The sequence below is a fragment of the Podarcis filfolensis genome (genome assembly GCF_964270895.1).
Source record: "Podarcis filfolensis genome assembly, chromosome: 4".
NCBI lineage: Eukaryota > Metazoa > Chordata > Lepidosauria > Squamata > Lacertidae > Podarcis > Podarcis filfolensis.
Window position 1 is genome coordinate 64,220,104 of NC_139607.1, and position 20,389 is coordinate 64,240,492.

The 20,389-nt window shown below is 42.6% G+C and overlaps 1 protein-coding gene across 1 annotated transcript; it reads right to left on the reverse strand.

Annotated features, from left to right (window-relative positions):
- Positions 1-1,308: 1,308 nt before the first annotated feature.
- LOC310761688 (uncharacterized protein) lies at positions 1,309-16,229 on the reverse strand. The gene is made up of 6 exons (XM_083611807.1): positions 16,108-16,229; positions 14,679-14,954; positions 9,850-10,104; positions 7,203-7,340; positions 5,496-5,615; positions 1,309-4,736 (listed from the first exon to the last, which is right to left on the reverse strand). Exons 1-6 carry the CDS (start codon positions 16,166-16,168, stop codon positions 4,552-4,554), a joined length of 1,035 nt encoding a protein of 344 aa, XP_083467933.1. The 5' UTR covers positions 16,169-16,229; the 3' UTR covers positions 1,309-4,551.
- Between the last annotated feature and the right edge of the window lie 4,160 nt (positions 16,230-20,389).

Here is a 20,389-nt window from a genome sequence, read left to right on the forward strand (position 1 = left end):
GCCCTGAAAGGGCAGCAAATTGTTACCTTTTCTGTTATGTACTGAAGTTCTCACCCTGGGCCAGCAGGGGGATACTGTAGATAGTTTTCACTCAAGTCCACATATGCAAATAAGGGATTGAAAGTGACATTCAGTGATTGGATAGTTACAGAAAATGGTTACTGTTGCGTTCTAGTGGAGCTCTATATAAGCAGGCTAGCTGAACCCTTCAGTTCAGTTCTGTTCTGGCCTGTGAATAAACAAGAGCTGTTTGAAGAATCGCTGTGTCGTCTGATATGTTCACCCACAACTTAACATTTTCATTTTTCAAAAACAATCTTTTTATCCCCAGGGGGAAATGCTAGTTGGAACTTCTTCCTCAGAAACCAAAATACCTTGGTGTGCCTTGGGTATTATTGTATCTGAACTGCCGGCCTACTCTGGGGCACCAGCGATCATCATGTATTACCCAGATGAACATACAAAACTGGGCCTAACCTAATAATGTTTGGAACTAGTTCAGAGCAGACAGTTGTTTTATGGATCCAGAGTTGCTGTAAACTCTGTGGAGAGAAGCCAAAGAAGAAAGCCAGTAGGAGGACTAGAATGAAATCAACACCCAAAAAGGACAGGGCTTAGAATGAGAACCAATAAATAAATTTTGTGGAAACTTCTGTTTCTCTCAGTTTGCCACAGTGTTTTGCTGCCACCTAGTAGCAGATTTGTAAAAGTGCAGTTCATAAAATAGTTATTTTGATTGCTGCCGGCTAAGCAGAATTATTTACGGTTGACTCTTTTATGTACACTTATGAGATGCACATACAGGCTGAAGTAATACAGTCCTTAGGACTTCTGACAGCCTGTCCATCAGTAACAGTTGTTGTTTGCCCCCAAAACTTTTATTTTATCCTTAAGGAATGAGCACGGCTTCGTGGCAAGCTGGAAATCCAATTTCCTGAGCCAGGGCAGCAAAACAGAACAGGAAGATGGGAGGTGCTGGTTTGGTGTAGTGCTTAGAGTGGTGGACTAAGAATTCACACTCACAGGGTACACTTAGGCCAGCCACATCTCATAGCCTCACCTCCAGTGCAGAGTTGACACAAGGGTAAAATGGAGGACCAAGAACCATCTACATTGTATTGAGCTCCTTTGAATAAATTTATTTAATAACCATATAATAAGAAACAGGAGCTTTGGGTAAGTAGAGCTGAGGGAAGTGAGATGGGAGTGACTTGGCATGGTGGGTGCCACATATACATGGATAAGCTTTCCAGATGGTAGTAAGGAACAAAAACAATGGTACAAATAACTTTACTTTTCCACATTATGTTTATAAAACAATATTTTTATTAGTTAGGGTACAGCATTATTTTAAAAAACACCATAGCATGAATGCAGATAAAAACATTACAGAAGAATGAATCTCCCAGCCTTATATTGCTGTAATAGAGAGAGAGAGAATAAAGCAAAATGGCGAGCTGTAGCTGTCAGCAGAATTTCTGAAGCTATTTTATGACTAGGCTGTCTACACGTCTTCTCTAGTGCTGTATACATGCAGCTTCTGACACATGAAGCAAAGTGGGGTTCTAGAAGATCCTGTACATTAGACTAGTACGAAGCTCAAGAGGCCTGTCAAGTAATGTGCGCCTAGTCATAGGACAGTCACCACCACAGTCACATCATGGATGGCAGATAAAGACATTAGGGTGATGGACAAGCAGGGTGCAGGTGGTACAAAACATCAGCAGATAAGGGGGGCTACTCTGATGTGCTGCCACCGAGCAATCTTCTCAGAAGGGGTAGAGGAGGGGGCCTGTACATCTGGGCCCCTGGCTTGGGAATCAATGGTAAAGACACAGTAAACCATTTGGCTGGCACACGAGAAATACTAGCCTAGTCCCAGCCTTTTACTTTAAGTCTTAAAATCTCCCGGAGCATCTTTCTTTCAACCTTGGCCTCTAATGCAATATCAGGGCTGTGAATGACATCACCTTCACTCGTGGGTTGGGGGTTTTTTAAGCCCAATAGTTAACTTAAAGCAATTTCATTTTATTCTAGGTACTGTTGAACTCTGCACCCTAGCATGCTCTGCAGGAGGAAAGCCCATACTCCTATCTCCTAGGAATCAGGACTTTCAAGTCACAAGGCTAAACATCATATCAATGACATCCATGCTCATATCACATTCAGACACAATGGTGAGTTTTTAAAAAGCTTTTTATTTTATTTTAAGGAAAGTGTTGTCCCCAGAATCTAACTGCAAATTCTAAAGACTTTTTATGCATAAGGCCTAAAGCAGGGCATGCGTCAGTCAGGCTTGTGAATGTAAAGTCTATGATGCCTATTTGTGTCATATGTGCATTTTTTCTGCATTATCAAACATAGCTATAAATGGCAGGAGAGGCTGGAACACAAGCGAAGTTTCAACTTTGACGACAGCCTAAAACAATGTGACTTATTGCTTAGCAAACATACGTGGCACGCATGCTGCACATCTAATTTACAAGGCCTATATAAGCCACAAAGATAGGATAAGAAGCCTTGAAATCATGTGTTAGATCTGAGTTCTAAAATAGAATAATTCAAAACATTTGAGTAAAAATGGTCTCATCACATAGCAGTAACTGGATGTTCATGGCTCCTGGCAGTGGCAGTATTGGTAAGAGGGGTTTTTCCAGTAAATGAGACATGACTCTGAAATTAATTCTAATGCAACTCAGTTCTGTAGCCATAGAATGGGGTTTAGTCATCAGCATTTAATATTTATAAAAGGGTCTACACTGAACAAGGAGCTGTACGTCAAAACAAATGCCTAACAAGTCCCAGCCAGGAGTTCATGAGCTAATAATAGCTAGTGATGCTTAGAAGCAGAGACTGGCTTGTTTAGTCAAGGACTGACTTCTTCTCAAAGGCAATGGAATGCCACCCAAAGCCAGTACTACTGACACTCACAGGCTGAAATATTATACAAACTTACCTAGTCATAAACGTTGCTTCTGAGTACACATGAATGGAATTGTAGTGCCATTTTCTTTAGTCTCCACCAATCTCTGAAAAAAGAACATTCTCAGGGCCATCCTATACATGTCTACTCAGAAGTAAGTCCCCAATGCCATTTACTTCAAGGAGTGCTGCTACCTCAGTGTATGTTCATATAGGGAGGAAATAATGCCCCCTTTAGAAGTTTCTAGAACTTAATCCTAAAACCTATCTGCAGAGTATATGCCCAATTAAAGCCAGCAGAGTGGCTTGCAGTGTTTCAGGCAGCGGCAGCAAAGCCTTTCTATCTAACTAAGGGCCCAAAATAGCTACACCACAAGAAAAGAGCACCTGGAGAATCCCTCAAATTCTCCAGCCTTTCATCTGAAATAAGATGCAAGCACATCCACACAAAGGCAAGATGCAGGCAAGGAAAGAAATGCAACATCTGCTGCAAATTACAAAGAAGATATATGTGAACTGCTTGGAACACTCAAGAAAGCACAATGCGTATACAGAGAATTATCAAATTGCTTAGGCCAGTAGTCAATTTATGCTGAAAACTCCATCACAAATATAAAAACAAAATGCTGTTTCTGTGCTTCCTATTAGTCACAAACTGTGCACTGGAGCAGCTTCTTCAACCTTGTGCTCCTAGGTGTTATTGGGCCTGCAGCTCCTACCATTCATGACCATGGCTGGGGGTTATGGAAGCTGTAGTCCAACAACATCTGGATATCCAAGGTTGGAGCTGGAACATGTGCTGGGAAGCATTTTTGCATCATTCCTTTCAAAGGGGCATACAGCAGTGGGCACAGGGATCCCTACTTTCTGCTAAAAGGTAGCTGGATGGAACAAAAAATATTTAGAAATGGAAGCTCGGAGTGTCAGAACTTGCTCCAGAAGGGGATGAGGTTGGGCATCTCTTTGGGCCTGTAAACTGACAAAGGGTCCACTGTCCAAACAGTGCCACTGACCTCACTTTCCACATTCTCTGTTTTCGTGCCTCACCTCTTCCAGGTAAAGGAATTCTGTAGATACCCTCCTTGAGGGTCCCTGAAATCCATGAGCCAACATCAGTTCATATAAACACCCAGCGTAATGAATAGGACTGTTTTTGACCACAAGAATCTGCGAAAGCTACTGTGATATAATTCCAAACATCCCAGTACAGAACTCAACACTTTTTCTGGAACTTTTAGGGAATTGCTGGCCCCATTCCAGTAGAAAATATGTACTTTGGGACTCCTGTATGGTATTTTGCCTGTTGTGTGTCTGTGCCTTGATAGAACCAAAAATATTGGGGTTTTGAGAAGCCTGAAAATTGTCATAGAAACAGGAAAAAGTAATCAGATTGTTTGAAGGTTAAAGGTCTTGCACATAGATCTGTCATATTTAATTTGAAATCTAATTGCTACATGGAGCAAGGATACCACATTGGCCCATGAGGACTATTTTTAGGTGGGTTTGTAGATTTGGCTAACTGTAGGCAGGTGTTTTTTTAAAAGACACTATTATTATGGAGATAACATCATGGAATGAAGAAACACCAATTCCCTAGACTGTAGGAAGGGTTAAAGGGAACACATCTGATCAAGCATCAATAGGATCAGGGAAACAATCATCCACCGTTTCCAGGGCTTCAGTGTCAACCATGACTTCTCGAAATGCTGTTTCAACATCTTCCTCTGTTTTAGTCTCCAGTGCCAGCTTAGGTTGAACTGTAGGATTTGGATCTGTCTCATGCTCTGGTTTAAAACTCTCACAGGTCTCAGGACCTTTAAAGGAAGCACAAGTTAGAATGTGCTATAAAAATGAATTAACATAGTCTCAGATCTCAATCTTTACTATAATCTTCAACAAAGTCTTCACCTCAGCTTTCCTTTTGCCGTTTCCTTTTTTAATTTTTGATTTATAGATTTATATCCCATCATTTAAACAGAAACCTCCTCACAAGGCAGTACATGACGTGTATCAGTCAAACAACTAAATTATCACCATCATCATCATCAAATAAGAATGTAAGAAGAGTTCACTGGATCAGACCAAAGGCCCATCTTGTCTAGCATCCTGTTCTCACAGTGGCCAACCAGATGCCTGAGGAAAACCCACAAGCAAGACCCAAGCACAAAAGCACTTGTCCCACATCATTTAAAACGTAAACAATAACACTAAAGCAATACAACCAAGTGAATGGTTGACAAATATATTGAAACAGCCATCAGTCCCAGTAAAATCTTATAACTACAACACAATCACAATAAAACATCTCACAAAACTTCGTCCAATTGAAATCATTATGGAAGAGCCCCAGTGTACAAGCGATTATTGTGGAGGAACTCTGTATGATTCCATTTGGCCATGTGGGGGCTGCTCTACATGTTACTCTACTGTTTTGTGGAATGGCCACCACACAAAAACTGTTGCATGTGGCTTTTAGAAGGTCACCATTTCTGCATCCCTGAACTACACAAATACATTTAGTCCCACACAGCTTTGCTCTTTAATAACAACAACAATGACATAACTGTACCTACCAGGATTGGGGGTACTGGCAACAAGGGCATCTGTGGTTTCACAGGGGTCTCCATTAGGAGGACTCTTTGGTTCTTCACTGGAAATGGCAGACAGGGTTATCCCCTCATCCTTTTCATCTTCTGTTGGAAAGCATAATGAGAGACTGAAAGGGGGCAAATCAATTAATCAATTAATATGGATGAGGTGGAGTTTTGGCTTTGTGGGTATTCCTTCACCAATGCTAATTGCTGTCTACTAAACTGCACCCGGCCTCTCCATAAAAAACCCAAAGCACCCCAAAATAAATCCCTGTACAATTGCCATGCTTCATAGAGCAAAATAGCAGGTGCCCTATTTTACATCAGAGGTGGCTAACCTGTGGCCCTCTACTGGATGACATCTCATCCAAGAGAACATTGGCCAGGCAGGCCGAGGCTTTGGGAAGCTGAAGTTCAGCAACATCTGGAGGGTCACAGGATCCCCGCTTTCACCTATGCATTGTTTAGGATTGAGGAATTGTTCACATGTAACTAAACTGTTGATTATTTTTATGGGGATGAGCCAGTAAAGGGCACTAAGAGAATAAGAATTATAGGCAAAGAGGAGAAGAGAACTACAAAAATGCATACAGTAAATAGTGGGTATAAGCAGTTTAATTCCAACTTGTATTAACTCTAGGTAAAGAAGGGCAAGGTCTCCAGATGGTCTCCTAATGCCCCTTTGGAATAAGATCAGTAGGTATGGATTTTTCCCCATGTGGATTCTCCTAAACTTCAAGAACAAATTGTGGAAAAGGTGCCTCTTGTTCTGGTGATGCCAGAACTGAGTTCTTGCCAGAGGCCTAATCATGCAAGGAGACCTACAAAATGTGACACCTTGATGTCAACATCACCAGCATCATGATTTGTGGTGCCTGTAGGCAAAACTTATCATGGCGAAGCCTCTGTATCCCTTCTGTTCCCATGGCATATTATGAGACCTTTCTAGTTTTAACAACCTACGTTAAGAGGAGTGTAAGGAGTTAGGGTGAAGGATTTTGAAGAAATATCGGGTAGGCTTGATAAGAAATTTGGAAAATAGATCCCATGGTGCAGGGTCCCTTCTAACAGTTCTATAATGTTATGTGCCGAAGGAGCTGCATACCTAAAAGATAGGTTAGGATCATATGAATAAAATCAGCTAAATGATCCTTGGTCCCTAAAACAAGAATGATGTAACCTTATGAGAAATATACCTTTGCAGAAATGCAGTCAAGTGTAAAACCTGAGAGGCAGGCTGGGATATGGGCAAAGGAGCCATGGAAAGTAAATATGAGCTTTATTCTGGCTGGTTGCAAAATCCGCCTAACTTCAGAATTGTCACTTTTGTCACAGAGTGTAAGCAACTGCAGTTATAGGAGGAGCTTAGATTCATCTACAACAGGCATCCCCAAACTCGGCTATCCAGCTGTTTCGGGACTACAATACCCATCATCCATGACCACTGATCCTGTTAGCTAGGGATGATGGGAGTTGTAGTCCCAAAACAGCTGGAGGGCTGAGTCTGGGGATGCCTAATCTACAATAACCTATTTTTTTAAAGACTGTAACTGTGGTTACAGGCCCATGCATTGCTTACCTGGGGAGTAAATGCCACTGGACTTAGTAGATTTCACTTCTACGTAAACATGCAATAGGATTGTACTGCAAAATACAATGCAAAAAAGAAGAGGGGAAACTGCTACTCACCCGCAGGCACTGGAGTGAAATGATGCTTGCTTTTCATGCAGCAGCATGTGATCAGTGAGGCAATAATGGCCAGAAGGAGAGCACCCGCTCCACACGCTACCATAATATACAGGAAGTGCGGGTGCTGCAGCAGATCTCCTGATTGAAAGAAACAATGTTGCTCTTAAGCAGTAAAGAAACAGGAGCAATCTAAAGACAGGACTCAGGGTCACCACAATGTTAAAGGTGTCTTTGCCTATAATATGCAAGGTGTGTGATTTTTTAAATGCAAATAATGTTGGTGGGGAGAAGACCACTGTTAGTTAGTAGAATCCTACCAGGCATGGAGAAGTTATGTAAGGATGCTTCTAGACTGCTACTATTTGGGGGTGGCAAATTTAGGTTGCAGTCACACCCATATCATACATTCAAAGCACATCTAAAGCGTATGACTTCCCCACAAAGAAGCCTGTGAATAGTATTTTGTTAAGGGTGCTTTAAATCACTGGTCTTCGGCTGATGGGGAATGAGCTACCCTTTGATCCTTCACCCCTCATTTTACTTGAAATAAAATTTACTTACAAAAGAACATGATTCACTCTGCCTCCCACTTCACTTAGATCAAACTTAAAAAAACCCACTTAAGGCTAGAAACATTCCATTGATACATAATACAGTAATCCACTTTATAGCCTTGTATGCTTTGCTTCCATTTTATATTTTAGCTCCTAGGAATTGAAGTGGCTTTTAGTCACTAATATTTACATTTTTATTATTTAAAAATATTTTTATCCCCACTACCACTGCTTTTGGAAGCCAAAAGGTTCCTGGGCTCATTCTGAATTACAGAGTGCCAATGGGATTTTCCAGACCTGCTCCACTCAGTGTGGATTGCCTGCTGTACCCCACCTATCTAGTTGCAACAGGGCCAGCCCTTCCATGAGGCAACACAATTTAAGTATCAACAAAGGGCAACAACTTATTAGTTATTTAATTTGTTGTCATTGTATTTTTTACAAAGTAGAGGGATTCTGGGGTTTTCTGTCTCAGGTGACAGGATAACTTGGATGGATGGCCTTGGGGATTATGTACCTTGACTTGGTAGGAATTCATGGCACCATTTCCTGGTCAGCTGCAGACAGCAAAATGTGTTGTGCTGACCCAAATAGGTAGGAATGATCCTCCTTTGTTATGTAAAAAACATACCCATAAATTCAAGAAAAAGGAGGGTCCAGAACAAAAGACCCAGCGCTCAAACCTCCTCAGCCATGGAGCATAGGGGATATCATCATGAGATGCATAGAAACTTATTCAGACAGACATGCAGTGCCCATTTTAAACCTTCATCACATGAGGAGGCCACTGTTTGCTGATTCTTGTGGCTGCTGCTACATCTCTCTAGGTCTGTAAAGGTTGGAGAGTGCAGAAATAGTTCCCTGTGACTGAGGGGATTGAACTGCACAGTTACTGCACCATAAATATCACAGCCACGCACGACTGCTTGCAGTTAGCAGTCTGTGAGCAACCCATTGACTGCAATCCATTCAAAACATTCAGGGGGCAATAGGTATCCAATAAATTGCATTCTTTGTTTGCTCGTTTTTATTTCAACTGCCTGGTCCAGGACATAGACATTAAAAAGCAAAATACATTGCCAAAATGATGAATGATTTACCCTAACCATGAATGTCAGGTAAAGGAGATTTTATTGTGAGCTACTAATATTTCTGGTTATTTTGCAATGAACATCTAGGCAAGAATCACAAGATGGGGCCAAAATGGAAGCTGAGCCTTGGAGCATTCAGCTAATTATGCTGAGGACTGCTGTGTCAGTTGTGGTGCTGGTAACAGAAAGATTATTACATCAGTTTCAGATGTGTCTCAGTGACTTTTTAATGCTGACAGGCCTATGCTGTCTAAAATGTTCCTTCAGCAGCCAGACATTTTAATGATTGCTTTGCATTGCTTTTATTTTTATTTTACTTTTATTTTGTCATACACTGCCCTGATGTTTGTGAGATGGAAACGTGTGTGTGTGTTTCTGGCATACATATTCAAATATGTTGTAAGATGTATTCAGACATGTTTTTCCCACTTTAACATTTTCATTAAGTTTTCCAATATACAGAGGAACAAGAAAAAAATAAAAAGTTCCCCCCCCCAAAAAAAAATCATCACAGCCTGGAAGAAAAAATGAGAATGCTGTATGGAACAAAGTAAATAACAAACCATCATTTTTCAGAGGGCCTTTCACCAAAAGTCTTTAAAATAAGCATGAAAAGGGGAAGAAATACCCTCCCTTGTGTGTCTGTTAATTATATATTAAGGTCCAGAAATTACATTTACAAAATCCCAATATCTGCATACGCGGGTGGGACCAAATGTCCATGTTCTTTCAGATTTGTGTATAATATAAAGTCATTCCACATGGCAAAGTAATGGTCACTAGTGATTTGGCCTCCCATTAGCCCCTGTCAGCATGGCCAAAGGTCAGGGATGATGGAAGGAGTTGTCCAACAATGTCTAGAGAGCACCCAGTAGGCAGGGGGCTGCTTCATGAATGAAGGAAAATGATTTTGTGTTGGTGAGTCAGAGAGACAGATCTGCTGATATATAAATTCAAATAACACGTTGAACACCCATAAAAAGAAGGTAAAATATAACTTACGATCGTTACCACCATTACATGACAGCTCAATAGAGGCACTGCTGCAAGAGTTTCTTCTATGGCAAGCGAGCTTTCCCTGTACCCCTTTCCCCAAAATAATGCTCTTGCCACCATCTTTCACACAAGCATCAACATCATGTATTATTCTCCCATTCCGAGTCCAGTAAACTCCATCATTGAATTGACCATCTGCTTCACAGGACAAATTTGCTCTTCCATCAGGTAGACAATTGATATAAACAGCTGGAGGCTTCTCTAGGCAGTGGAAAGAGAACAACAAAACAGAGAGAAAAATGTTACCATGACAGGACAGTGGGAACCATCATCTGAACCTTTCGGTTTTTTTCATTTAATCCCCTATGACCTCCTTCAACTATATATAACATTCAATGGATCCTAATGGATTTTTCCTGCTGTTTGCTTCCGGAGAAATTGAAAGCTCCTCAAGGTCCTTGTAAACAGACCTGCTCCTCTACTAAAATTTACCATCTTCTAAATTGGGGTTCCAGGAATCTTCGAAAGCAAATCATATGGATTGCAGGTTCCTATTAACTCTGTTTTTAGGGCATGTAATTAAGGTGCAATCCTTTATTGAAAATACAGCACAGGGGACAAGCACACTTATGTTACTTCAATCCGTTGCCATGCCCATGTCAATCAAACTGCCTTGCCAAACCCTCAACTTCATTATGTGTTCACCATCAACTTCATCATGTCAGAAGCCACTAATGGTTGTGTGAAGTTGGTTCATATTAGCTCCAGTCCAAAGTACATGAGTCCTCTTGTGACTTGTTGAAATCAAGCATACTGGAAAAAGATGGGGTGGTGTTTTTTGTTGTTGTTTCCCAGATCAGAACAAATATGTGGAAAATCTGGGTCACAATATAGAAGCTTGGCAAAGGAATATTTCTGGCAAAAACATTCCCATACAAAATGTTTTTCTCGCAATTCAAGCATGCATTTGAAGTAATGAAGGAATTGGTGTTTCCTTCTCCCTCTTTGGCAAGTTGTATCTTTGCTTTCAAATCCCACTTACGTGTGTACCCAAAGCGCCATTGCCTTTGCTACAGCAGTTGCAGTTCTTCCTGTTTGCCTTTGGGTGGCACTTAAGAGTAATGTACTTAAACACTTGAATCATAAATGCATACCTTTCTTATGGCACTTTCTTCTGTTTTAACAAACTGATCCGAGCGCGTGCAGAGCCGTCGTGTGCTTTTATTACACTAACCGGAATAAATTAGCTCCCTCCTTTAACCTGTTTTATACCAACCCACATCTTTGAACTAAAACCTACGCTCCCATTGATCAAACCCTGTTTAAAAGGGATGTGGTAATTGTGATATTTTCCCAATGCAGTGCTTTAAGGTTACAAAATTAGAAGGCATCCGTTCTATGATAACAGCTTTAATATTTTTATTCTTGAAATATATGGTACTACCTTGACTATAGCCTCAAATTTGAATTATGGATGGAAACATTTTCACAGATTTTAGGTATCCCAACTGACAAATCAATTGCCCGACAGCCCAGCCCTACTGAGTTCAGGGAAGGGGGTGGTCTTAGTCCCAGGTAAGGATATCTAAGATTGCAGCATTAATGTTGGAAAGAGCCTTTGCATCACTGTAGCTCTTTGTCTGTAAAGACAGAGAAACCAGTAGGAGAACACTTCAATCTCCCAGGACATTCTATACAAGATCTCAAAGTAGCTGTATTACTACAAAGGAATTTCAGAAATAGACTGGAAAGAGAAGCTGCTGAATTGCAACTCATTACCAAACTTAAAACCATGGAGAGACCTGGTCTGAACAAAGACATTGGATTCTTATCTCATTATACATGACAAAGCCATTTTTCACCTTCTCACCCCTTGCTTTTTCCTGTAAGACCTATTGCAGTCGTTAAGAGTCGTCAACAGGCTCATCACAGCTATCTGCCAATCACCCATTCCCACCACCCTTCTGAGTAATACCCCTCCCCACCTTCTCACTATATAGAAGGATCTGGCAACTTCTGTTTCAGTGTATCTGAAGAAGTGTGCATGCACACGAAAGCTCATACCAAGAACTAACTTAGTTGGTCTTTAAGGTGCTACTGGAAGAAAAGAAAATTTTTTTTGTTTTGTCTGTAAAGGGTTTACTTGTTTTCTGCTTTTTGTGCAACTGGTAAAAGCCAAGGATCCTCTGTCCATACAATATGGAGAACATAACCACCAATATTCCTCAGATGAAAATAGGGACATTTCTCATTTGCCCTCCTCGACCTCCCATTTTGGCCCCCCCGGCAGAGATTTCCTATCAGAAGAAGGGAGCCCATGGAGGGGCAGTGGGATGCTCCTTCACTGGTGCTCGGGACAAGCACCAGCTCCTCCTCCTCCACCTCCTCAAGCTTGATGGCAGCAGCACTGACAGGGGAAATATGGACATTCTGGAATCAAATCAGAAGTCGGGATGGCTTTCTGAACTCCAGGACTATCCCTGGAAATCTAGACACTTTGAGGATATGTGAGAACCTCAGAGTACAGTGGTACCTCTAGTTACGAACTTAATTCGTTCCGGAGGTCCGTTCTTAACCTGAAACTGTTCTTAACTAGAGGCATGCTTTCGCTAATGGGGCCTCTTGCTGCCACTGCACCGCCAGCCTACGATTTCCGTTCTCATCCTGGGGCAAAGTTCTCAACTTGAGGTAACTCTTCCAGGTTAGCGGAGTTTGTAACCTGAAGCGTATGTAACCTGAGGCGTTTGTAACTCAAGGTAGCACTGTACTTGGGTACTCTGAGGCAGATTGAGGGCAAAGCACATAGCCTTATTATTATTATTATTATTATTATTATTATTATTATATTCACACAGTGAAATGAATCATCTGAAACGCTTGCGACAAGCACAAATTAAAAATTGGCATACCACAAAGCAGTTCACTTAAGGGAGATTTGCAATGCTGTGTCAAATCAGCAGGCCTGTTTGCTACATGCAGCGTCTGTCAGGTGGTGGTAGTTATGAATGACAGCTGAGTGTGAGAGGTGATGTCCATTGGCCTCTAGAACAGTCTCCAACTGCCCCCGAAAATGCCGGGACTGTAACAAAAAGCCTTAAGCCATCACAGCTTCTCACTTTGTCATGTCGAGTCCCGATTCCCCACTTTATTGAGCTGCACTAACTGGAAATGACTTCACGTTGGCGGAAGCAAGAGGAAGAGAGAGTTGCCAATGAGTCACTTTCTTCTCCTCCTCCTCTGCTGCCATGTCCTTTGCCACTGGGAGTCGGAGAAAATGGGGTGGAGTAAGAGGGAAGAGTCTTGTGCCAGGTCCAGGTGAGGGAGCCAGGTAGGTCGGCTGGCTAGCTGGTGGAGGAGCAGTAGCAGGAAGAGGAGGAAGGAGGGAGGCAATGGAGACGACAACGGCAATGTCACTGCCATCCCTGCCCTGGGAGGTTGTGACTCTCAGCCTGGCAGGCCCCCAGTCACCCAGCCATCCAGAATAAAAGCAAGGAGAAAATGTCAAGCCTGAAGAGAAGGTGGAGGCTGAAGGAGACCCTGGGCAGGAGCAGGCCCTGGGGGGCGGGTGTGCAGCTGGCGGTGTACAGACAGCCCGGTGCTAGGCTGGAGCTTGAGGGGAGGGGACAAGGAGATTACTGGGGTGAGGTGGGTCCTGGAGCTAAGTGAGGTTGTCTGTCTCATGGAAAACTTTATTAAGAAATCTTAACCAGCACAAAACAAAAAAATCCTCCCCCTCCCCAGCAGTGATATTGAAGTACAGTGGTACCTCGGGTTACATACGCTTCAGGTTACAGACTCCGCTAACCCAGAAATAGTACCTCAGGTTAAGAACTTTGCTTCAGGATGAGAACAGAAATCGTGCTTCGGCGGCGCGGCAGCAGCAGGAGGCCCCATTAGCTAAAGTGGTGCTTCAGGTTAAGAACAGTTTCAGGTTAAGAACGAACCTCCGGAACGAATTAAGTACTTAACCCAAGGTACCACTGTAGAATAGAATGCCTCATTTTATCTGAGGCATGTTGGAGGGTACGCTTTAGTCATTAGGCTGTGACTCTCCAAGTATTGCTGGGCGACAGCTGCTATCATACATGTTTATGGCCCTCCAACATAAGCTGGAGGGCCACAGGTTCCCCATCTATGTTTTAGGCTAAATATCACTGAGTTTAAGCGTAAAGTCCACTTATTTGTGGATCACAAACTAAGGCTGCATGCTTCCTTGGAAATAACTCCCATTGAACACCGGCACCTATTTTCTGAGTGAGTATGCTTAGGATCACACAGTGCGTTTGAAGCAGAACCAGCAATTAATCAACCTCTTAGATTTTTCCATTGTCAATTCCAAAATGAGGATGCTGACCACAAGGAATGGATAGAATTATGTCAGTTTCAGTTTCTCTCAGCTACTCGTTTTTCCCATCTTAAATTTAGTTCTCTATATTTCCACATCAGTTTGCCAACGCTTTCCGAAAAGTCCTCATGAAAATCTATTGGCTTGTTGATACAAATTTCTCTTTTGGGTAAGAAATTTCTGCAAGCAATTTCCCCTGATATGCCCAGTTTTGCAAAGCAATTTCCCTGAACACAAAGTAGTTTTGTATGTTGATTTCACTAAGATATGAATATATTCTAGTATATGCATTTTTGTGCATATACTACCTGGCTGGAGACCTGCTAAGCTGCAAATGAAAAGAAGTGCAGGTTTTGAAGGATGTCTGTGTTTTGATTCATGCATTGCTTCAGGAAGTGAAGTTTCGGTATAAAATGCAAACAGGTATTAGATGCAAATGAAATCAGTTCCCATGAAAACTGATTCCAATTTATCCCCCATCCCTACTTACCACACACTTTGAGCGAGAAAATTTCGCTGTCATTTCCAAAAGCAAATGTATATTTCCCCTCATCATTTTCTGATAAATTCGTCATCTCTACAATCCCGTTCCTCAGGCACAGCCTTTTGTCACAGTCATTGCAACAGTCCATCGTAAAATTCTCCGGTTTAGAACAGTTCGTTTCTTTCATTACTAGGATGCCACTTCGATTTTTAATTTCCAAAGGAAAAGAAACATTGCCACCAGCATCACCAAAAAGCTGTTTGAGGTCCACACAAGTCACACCTGCAACAGTAATAAAAGATTTAAGTAGATTTTTTTTTTAAAAAAAGCAGTTTATAAACACTATTAAATAAATAAATACATATTGAAAGCCACAGTAAGTCTAATCAAAGAAAAAGATGAGCAACCTCTCAGTCCAAGAAGACATATGAGAAATGTATTCTTCGTTTTCCCCCCCTTTTTAGCTCATAGCTTCATTTTATCTGAGTGAAAAGTCAGGGTGTGGGACGGAATCAACTCAGTATTGGTTACTAAGATTGAAAGCCTTAATTCATGAAATAGTGCAATTCATAATTTTATATGAGTGCTGATCCTTTCGAAGGATACTTGATGAGCCATTGCTGTAAATAAATGACCTAAATGTAGCTTTTAATTCAGGTAACATTTAATATATTTTTACAAGAAAGTATGTGGTTTGTCGGTTAAATAAATGTTGTTTTTCATGTAGCTTAAACTGTCACCCATAGTGTGTATGTATTTGAATTCATTACTCATTGGCCTCAAAAAATGTTAAATGACTTCATATGGTCCACAGATTTATACTGATTACACCATAGAATGTTTAGAAATGGAAATAATCCCCACCTACTTAGTAGTTTAAGGAAAAAAAGAATCTAAGCAGTGTTTGCAAAACTGGATGAATTCAGGCTAGTTACTTTCCCTCACTGCAATTCACTGTCTCCAAAATCATGCACGGATATTGAAAAGGACTTGGAGTATTGTTTTCAAAAGGATTTTAAACTGGAAACCTATGTACATGGTACTTGGGCCCCTGAATGATTTTGAGATGTTTTCATCTAGTATTCTAAATTATTTGTTCAAGGTCATGCCGAGAGACAAGAAAAGAATCCCGGAATCATTGTGTTGACCACCACCCCACACGAAAAGCCCCGCAACCTCTTATTTCTCTTGCATTTACAAATGCAGTACATCAGGCAACATGGTTGCAATTAGTTTATGAGAAAATCTGTCTTACTTTGGAGTGACTGTCCATTTTCATGCTTTGGCGGTTATGACACCAGCATTTCCCTGAGTCCCGTCGACTAGCCTTCCTTTAAAGGAGAGGGGTGGCGGGGCTGAAATCTGAACGAAGAGGATCATTTCTGCTCACCTAGGCAAAGCAATGCCAATTTGATAAAAGAAAATTCCCACTTACCATCAGTAATGGTCAGAATCACCAGCATGCATGGCAAGGGAAAAGAAAAGCGGAAATCCATTTTAAGCACCTTCTTGCATCGTGTGCTGAGAAGAGGATCTGGCTTTGCTGTTAAACCAACGCACTAGTCAGGAAATGATGTCAGATGCAGGAATTTAAAAAAAGAAAAGAAGAAGAGCATATACTGGAGGGATGCAAGACTAATGTACAGTCAAAACAAAGCAGAAGGGTGTTTGGTTGACTGACCTCATGCTTTAGCCACATCACCTTGATGATCTATTTCTATGGCCCTGTATGCAGGAACTGGGGTGTGTAAGAATAAGATTCAGAAGGAGTGGTGAAATAGTGCTCTAAGCAAGCCCATCAGAGCCAACAGGGCAAGAATCCCAAGCAAATCCTGATATTGTGCCACTGAAGCCCTTTGTTGACTGATATAAACACGAGAGTGCAAAATGCAAGGCAACATAAATGATCTAATCCCACTAACAGTAGTCTTAACTTAATCATACTGAGTTGTATTCAACTACTGTATGCAACTACTGTATGTCACACGCAGAGGATGCCCACTGAAATCGACTAACTTTTAGCCAGAGTAGACCTATTGAAATGAATGGCCATAAAGAAGTTAGGACCATTCATTTCAATGGCTCCACTCTGGGCTGACAAGGTGAATCCTGCCCAACAGAACAAGCTAGATTCAACCAACTGAAGTGGATTCAGACCAAAAGCTGCAGCGCATATCGGTAGTGTTTGTGTGTGTAATTACTCTATATGCTTTGAGCATCAATGATAGCTCAAAGAATTCCATACCTTTGTGGATGGAACCAGCAGGACAAGCCCCAAATGCATGAGGTCTTTCTGATGACAAATATTCAACCATGAATGAACCGTGCTGTATATGAAATTAATCCAAAACTTTGGTCAGTTTAGAAAAAGATACAAATATGGTGCTTTATGTTAACTCAATTTGATACAGCAGTAGTATAGTACAGTGGTACCTCGGGTTAAGTACTTAATTTGTTCCGGAGGTCCGTTCTTAACCTGAAACTGTTCTTAACCTGAAGCACCACTTTAGCTAATGGGGCCTCCCACTGCCGCTGCGCTGCCGGAGCCTAATTTCTGTTCTTATCCTGAAGCAAAGTTCTTAACCTGAAGCACTATTTCTAGGTTAGCGGAGTGTGTAACCTGAAGCGTATGTAACCTGAAGCGTATGTAACCCGAGGTACCACTGTAGTTGTAGCATATATGTCGCTGTGGAAGATTATCCTGTTGCAAATACCTCTGATAATACTTTGCAGATACTCACATATGCCTCAGTTGAGAGGGTCACAGTAATGGCCCCATATGTGTGTGCAATGCATGTGTTATCCCCCACCAGAAAAGTGCACTCTCACAAGAATGGCCAGGCCTAGCTTCACAGTCAGCATTCTAGAGAATTCTGCCCACCCCCACCCCCCAAAAAAGCTCCCAAACTCTGTCTCTACAGGGTTGGCTGAAGGTCAGGATAACTATTCTGTCTCTACCACACGCACATACAGGGGGACGGGGGGAGGGGAACCTCGCTGTGATCTAAGATGCGACAAAAATAGCCTTCTGTGAGAAAGGCAGTGATCTGAAACTTCAGACATCTGCAGGCCAGTGGAGAGAGAGAGAAAAGACATCTGCAATTAAGAAGTCACCGATGGGTGCACTTGCCCTTTATATATATTTTTAGACCAGAACTGTGCAACTGCAAGCTATACGTAGACCCCACCATCCTGCCGTAAGTGAATGCACTTGATTGGGGAAAGGCTCTATATTGCATCCAATAATAATTCTGGAAAGCAACAGAGGAATGAGGAAGAAACCAGCTCTCGCCATTTGGAAAACATCAGATTTCCATGTGTTCAATATACATTTTATTCATGTTGCAAGTCAGATGCTAAGTTGGCACTTTCTCTCTCTGAACTTTCACTTTCTCTGTCCTGGTTCTAGACTTGCCTGGTCTTCTTCCTTAATTTCCTCCCATGGCCCAACATATCAGTCTACATATGAATTTCCGCCTTCCTGGGATTGTCTCATCCTGGCATTCTTTCCAGGCTGACTCTTGCCCGGCATCCCTTTGCAGAGGAATCAGGGGAAGAACCTTGAGAAGGGGATGCCGAGTGAGGGGTGGAGCAAGGGCGAGCCTCCAGCCAGGATTTGAGGGATACCCATTGCCCTCTGGTGAGCTTCCGTAGCAGTGGTAGCAGGCAGCAGCAATGCTCCAGAAAGCGCTGGGTGGGAGCTCCCAGAGCGGTGCAGCGTTTTCCCATGATGCTGCCAGCATGATGCTACACTGGCTTTGCAGAAAACTGTCATTGTAACTAGGTGCTGACACTTGGAGCACCGGACCCAGAAGAAAAATGAAGCAGGTTCCAGGGCAGGTGACAGCAATGGGTCCTGCCATGGTGTTGGGGCCCCCAACACTCGCCCAAGGATTCCAGGGACCAGCACTGACCCTGCCTGCAGTGCCTTAGTTATCCTGAATCTGGTGTCCTCCACATATTGTTGGACTACAATTCCTACCAGCCACCACATGCTGGAGGACACCAAGCTGCTGTTGTGCAACACAATTCACTTACCCCTCTTGTGCAAAACCTTTCTCCAGTCTCACGTTCACCATCATCATCTTGATCACCCAATCAAGTCTATTGCCTCCTCCACCTCCAAGTCTATCACACACTCCCTTTGGTCTTCCTCAGCCTTGCATGAAATGGTCAAGGTGAGACCACTGAGGCAGAGAAAGATGAAGGAAGCAGTGTGTGGCCAATTCATCTCACAGTCTTCCTTAGTCCCTGCTTGACTACCATCCTAAGATATGTATCCTGGGCTTACTCTAGTTATTAGTGAAACCCAGGTTTACCACCTCACCCCAAAAAATACTTCTGAGGCAGTACAATGCATCCATCTGTCAAGTTTTGAGCTCTTTGCTCCACACTTTTTTGAGTTCTTGTTTGTTCTTTCCTTCACTTGTCGCATTTATATCCCACGTTTTTCTCCAAGGGGCTCAAGGTGGCGAATATGGTTCTCCTCTCCATTTTATCCCTGTGACAACCCTGTGAGGCAGCAACTCTCCCAAGGTCACACAGTGAGCTTCATGGCTGAGTGGGGATGTGAACCCTGGTCTCCTAGGGCCTAGTCCAACCCTCTATCCACTACACCACACTGCCTCTCACAACTGTTGGAGCTCAATACTCAGAGGCTTGGTCCACTCTTCGTTCGGCTGTAGAGAGGCATGACTCCCGCTCCTTCTGGCGCTTAGTTAGACCTTCGGCACCACTCAATTCAGCTACCCAGATTTCCGCTGACGAATGGATTGCCTATTATTCAACCAGTTTCGCCTCTCCAAATCATCTCGTAGATCTCCTTCACCCCCCGTCGGACTTCTGTTCCAGTTCTCTTAGTCCCACTTCTTCAATAAACTTTACCTCAACTCGCATCTTCAACATCATAATGTCCATGCGAAGGAATAAGGCCCCCGGCCCAGACATGGTCCCGTTGGACCTTTTCCTGACTGATCCTATTTGGTGGAGCGAACAGCTGACTCCTGTATTCACCGCTATCTCCTCCGCCCTAGACATCCCCGACTCCTGGAGAGAAGCTATAATAGTTCCGATCTTCAAAGGCGGCCAGCCAAACATCCCTAGGAACTATCGCCCCATTAGTTTATTATCTATTCCGGGAAAAATATTTGCCGCTGTTTTACTGGAAGAACTTCTTTCATGGGTCCAGGAGAGGAACATTCTACCGCTAGAACAGATTGGCTTCCGAAAGTCAGCATCAACCATGGACCACTGTCTAACTCTTTATCACCTTGCCAGTAAATACACTGCACCAAGGCAAGGCCACTTATTTGCCGCTTTCATGGACCTGGAGGCCGCCTTTGATTCCATTCCTAGGCAGAGATTATGGTCCAAACTTGCCCATCTGGGAATTGATCCACACCTCCTCTCCCTAATTATTTCCCTTTATTCAAACACCACAGCTTGCGTCCGAAGTGGTCCCAACGGCTCCCTTACCACTCCATTCCCAACGGCCAAGGGCGTCCGACAAGGTTGTCTCTTGGCCCCTTTACTGTTTAATCTCTATCTTCATGATGCAATTTCCCCTTTGAAGCTAGCAACTAAGTATCCACCTCACTTAGCAGGTCACCCCGTTGCTTCCCTTTTCTATGCAGATGATGCTGTCATCTTATCCAGAACAGCTGCGGACCTAGCAAATGCAGTTAATGCATTTATCGCCTGTTGTAAGGCGGAAGCTC

Bases quoted from the DNA above. Each gene is read 5' to 3' on its own strand.
- LOC310761688 (XM_083611807.1), bottom strand. From the start codon at position 16,168: ATGGATTTCCGCTTTTCTTTTCCCTTGCCATGCATGCTGGTGATTCTG. The intron at 7,341-9,849 runs GTAAGTTATATT...TCTTTCAATCAG, and splicing joins ATGTAATGGTGGTAACGATC to GAGATCTGCTGCAGCACCCG. The intron at 4,737-5,495 runs GTAGGTACAGTT...CTTCCTTTAAAG, and splicing joins TGCCAGTACCCCCAATCCTG to GTCCTGAGACCTGTGAGAGT.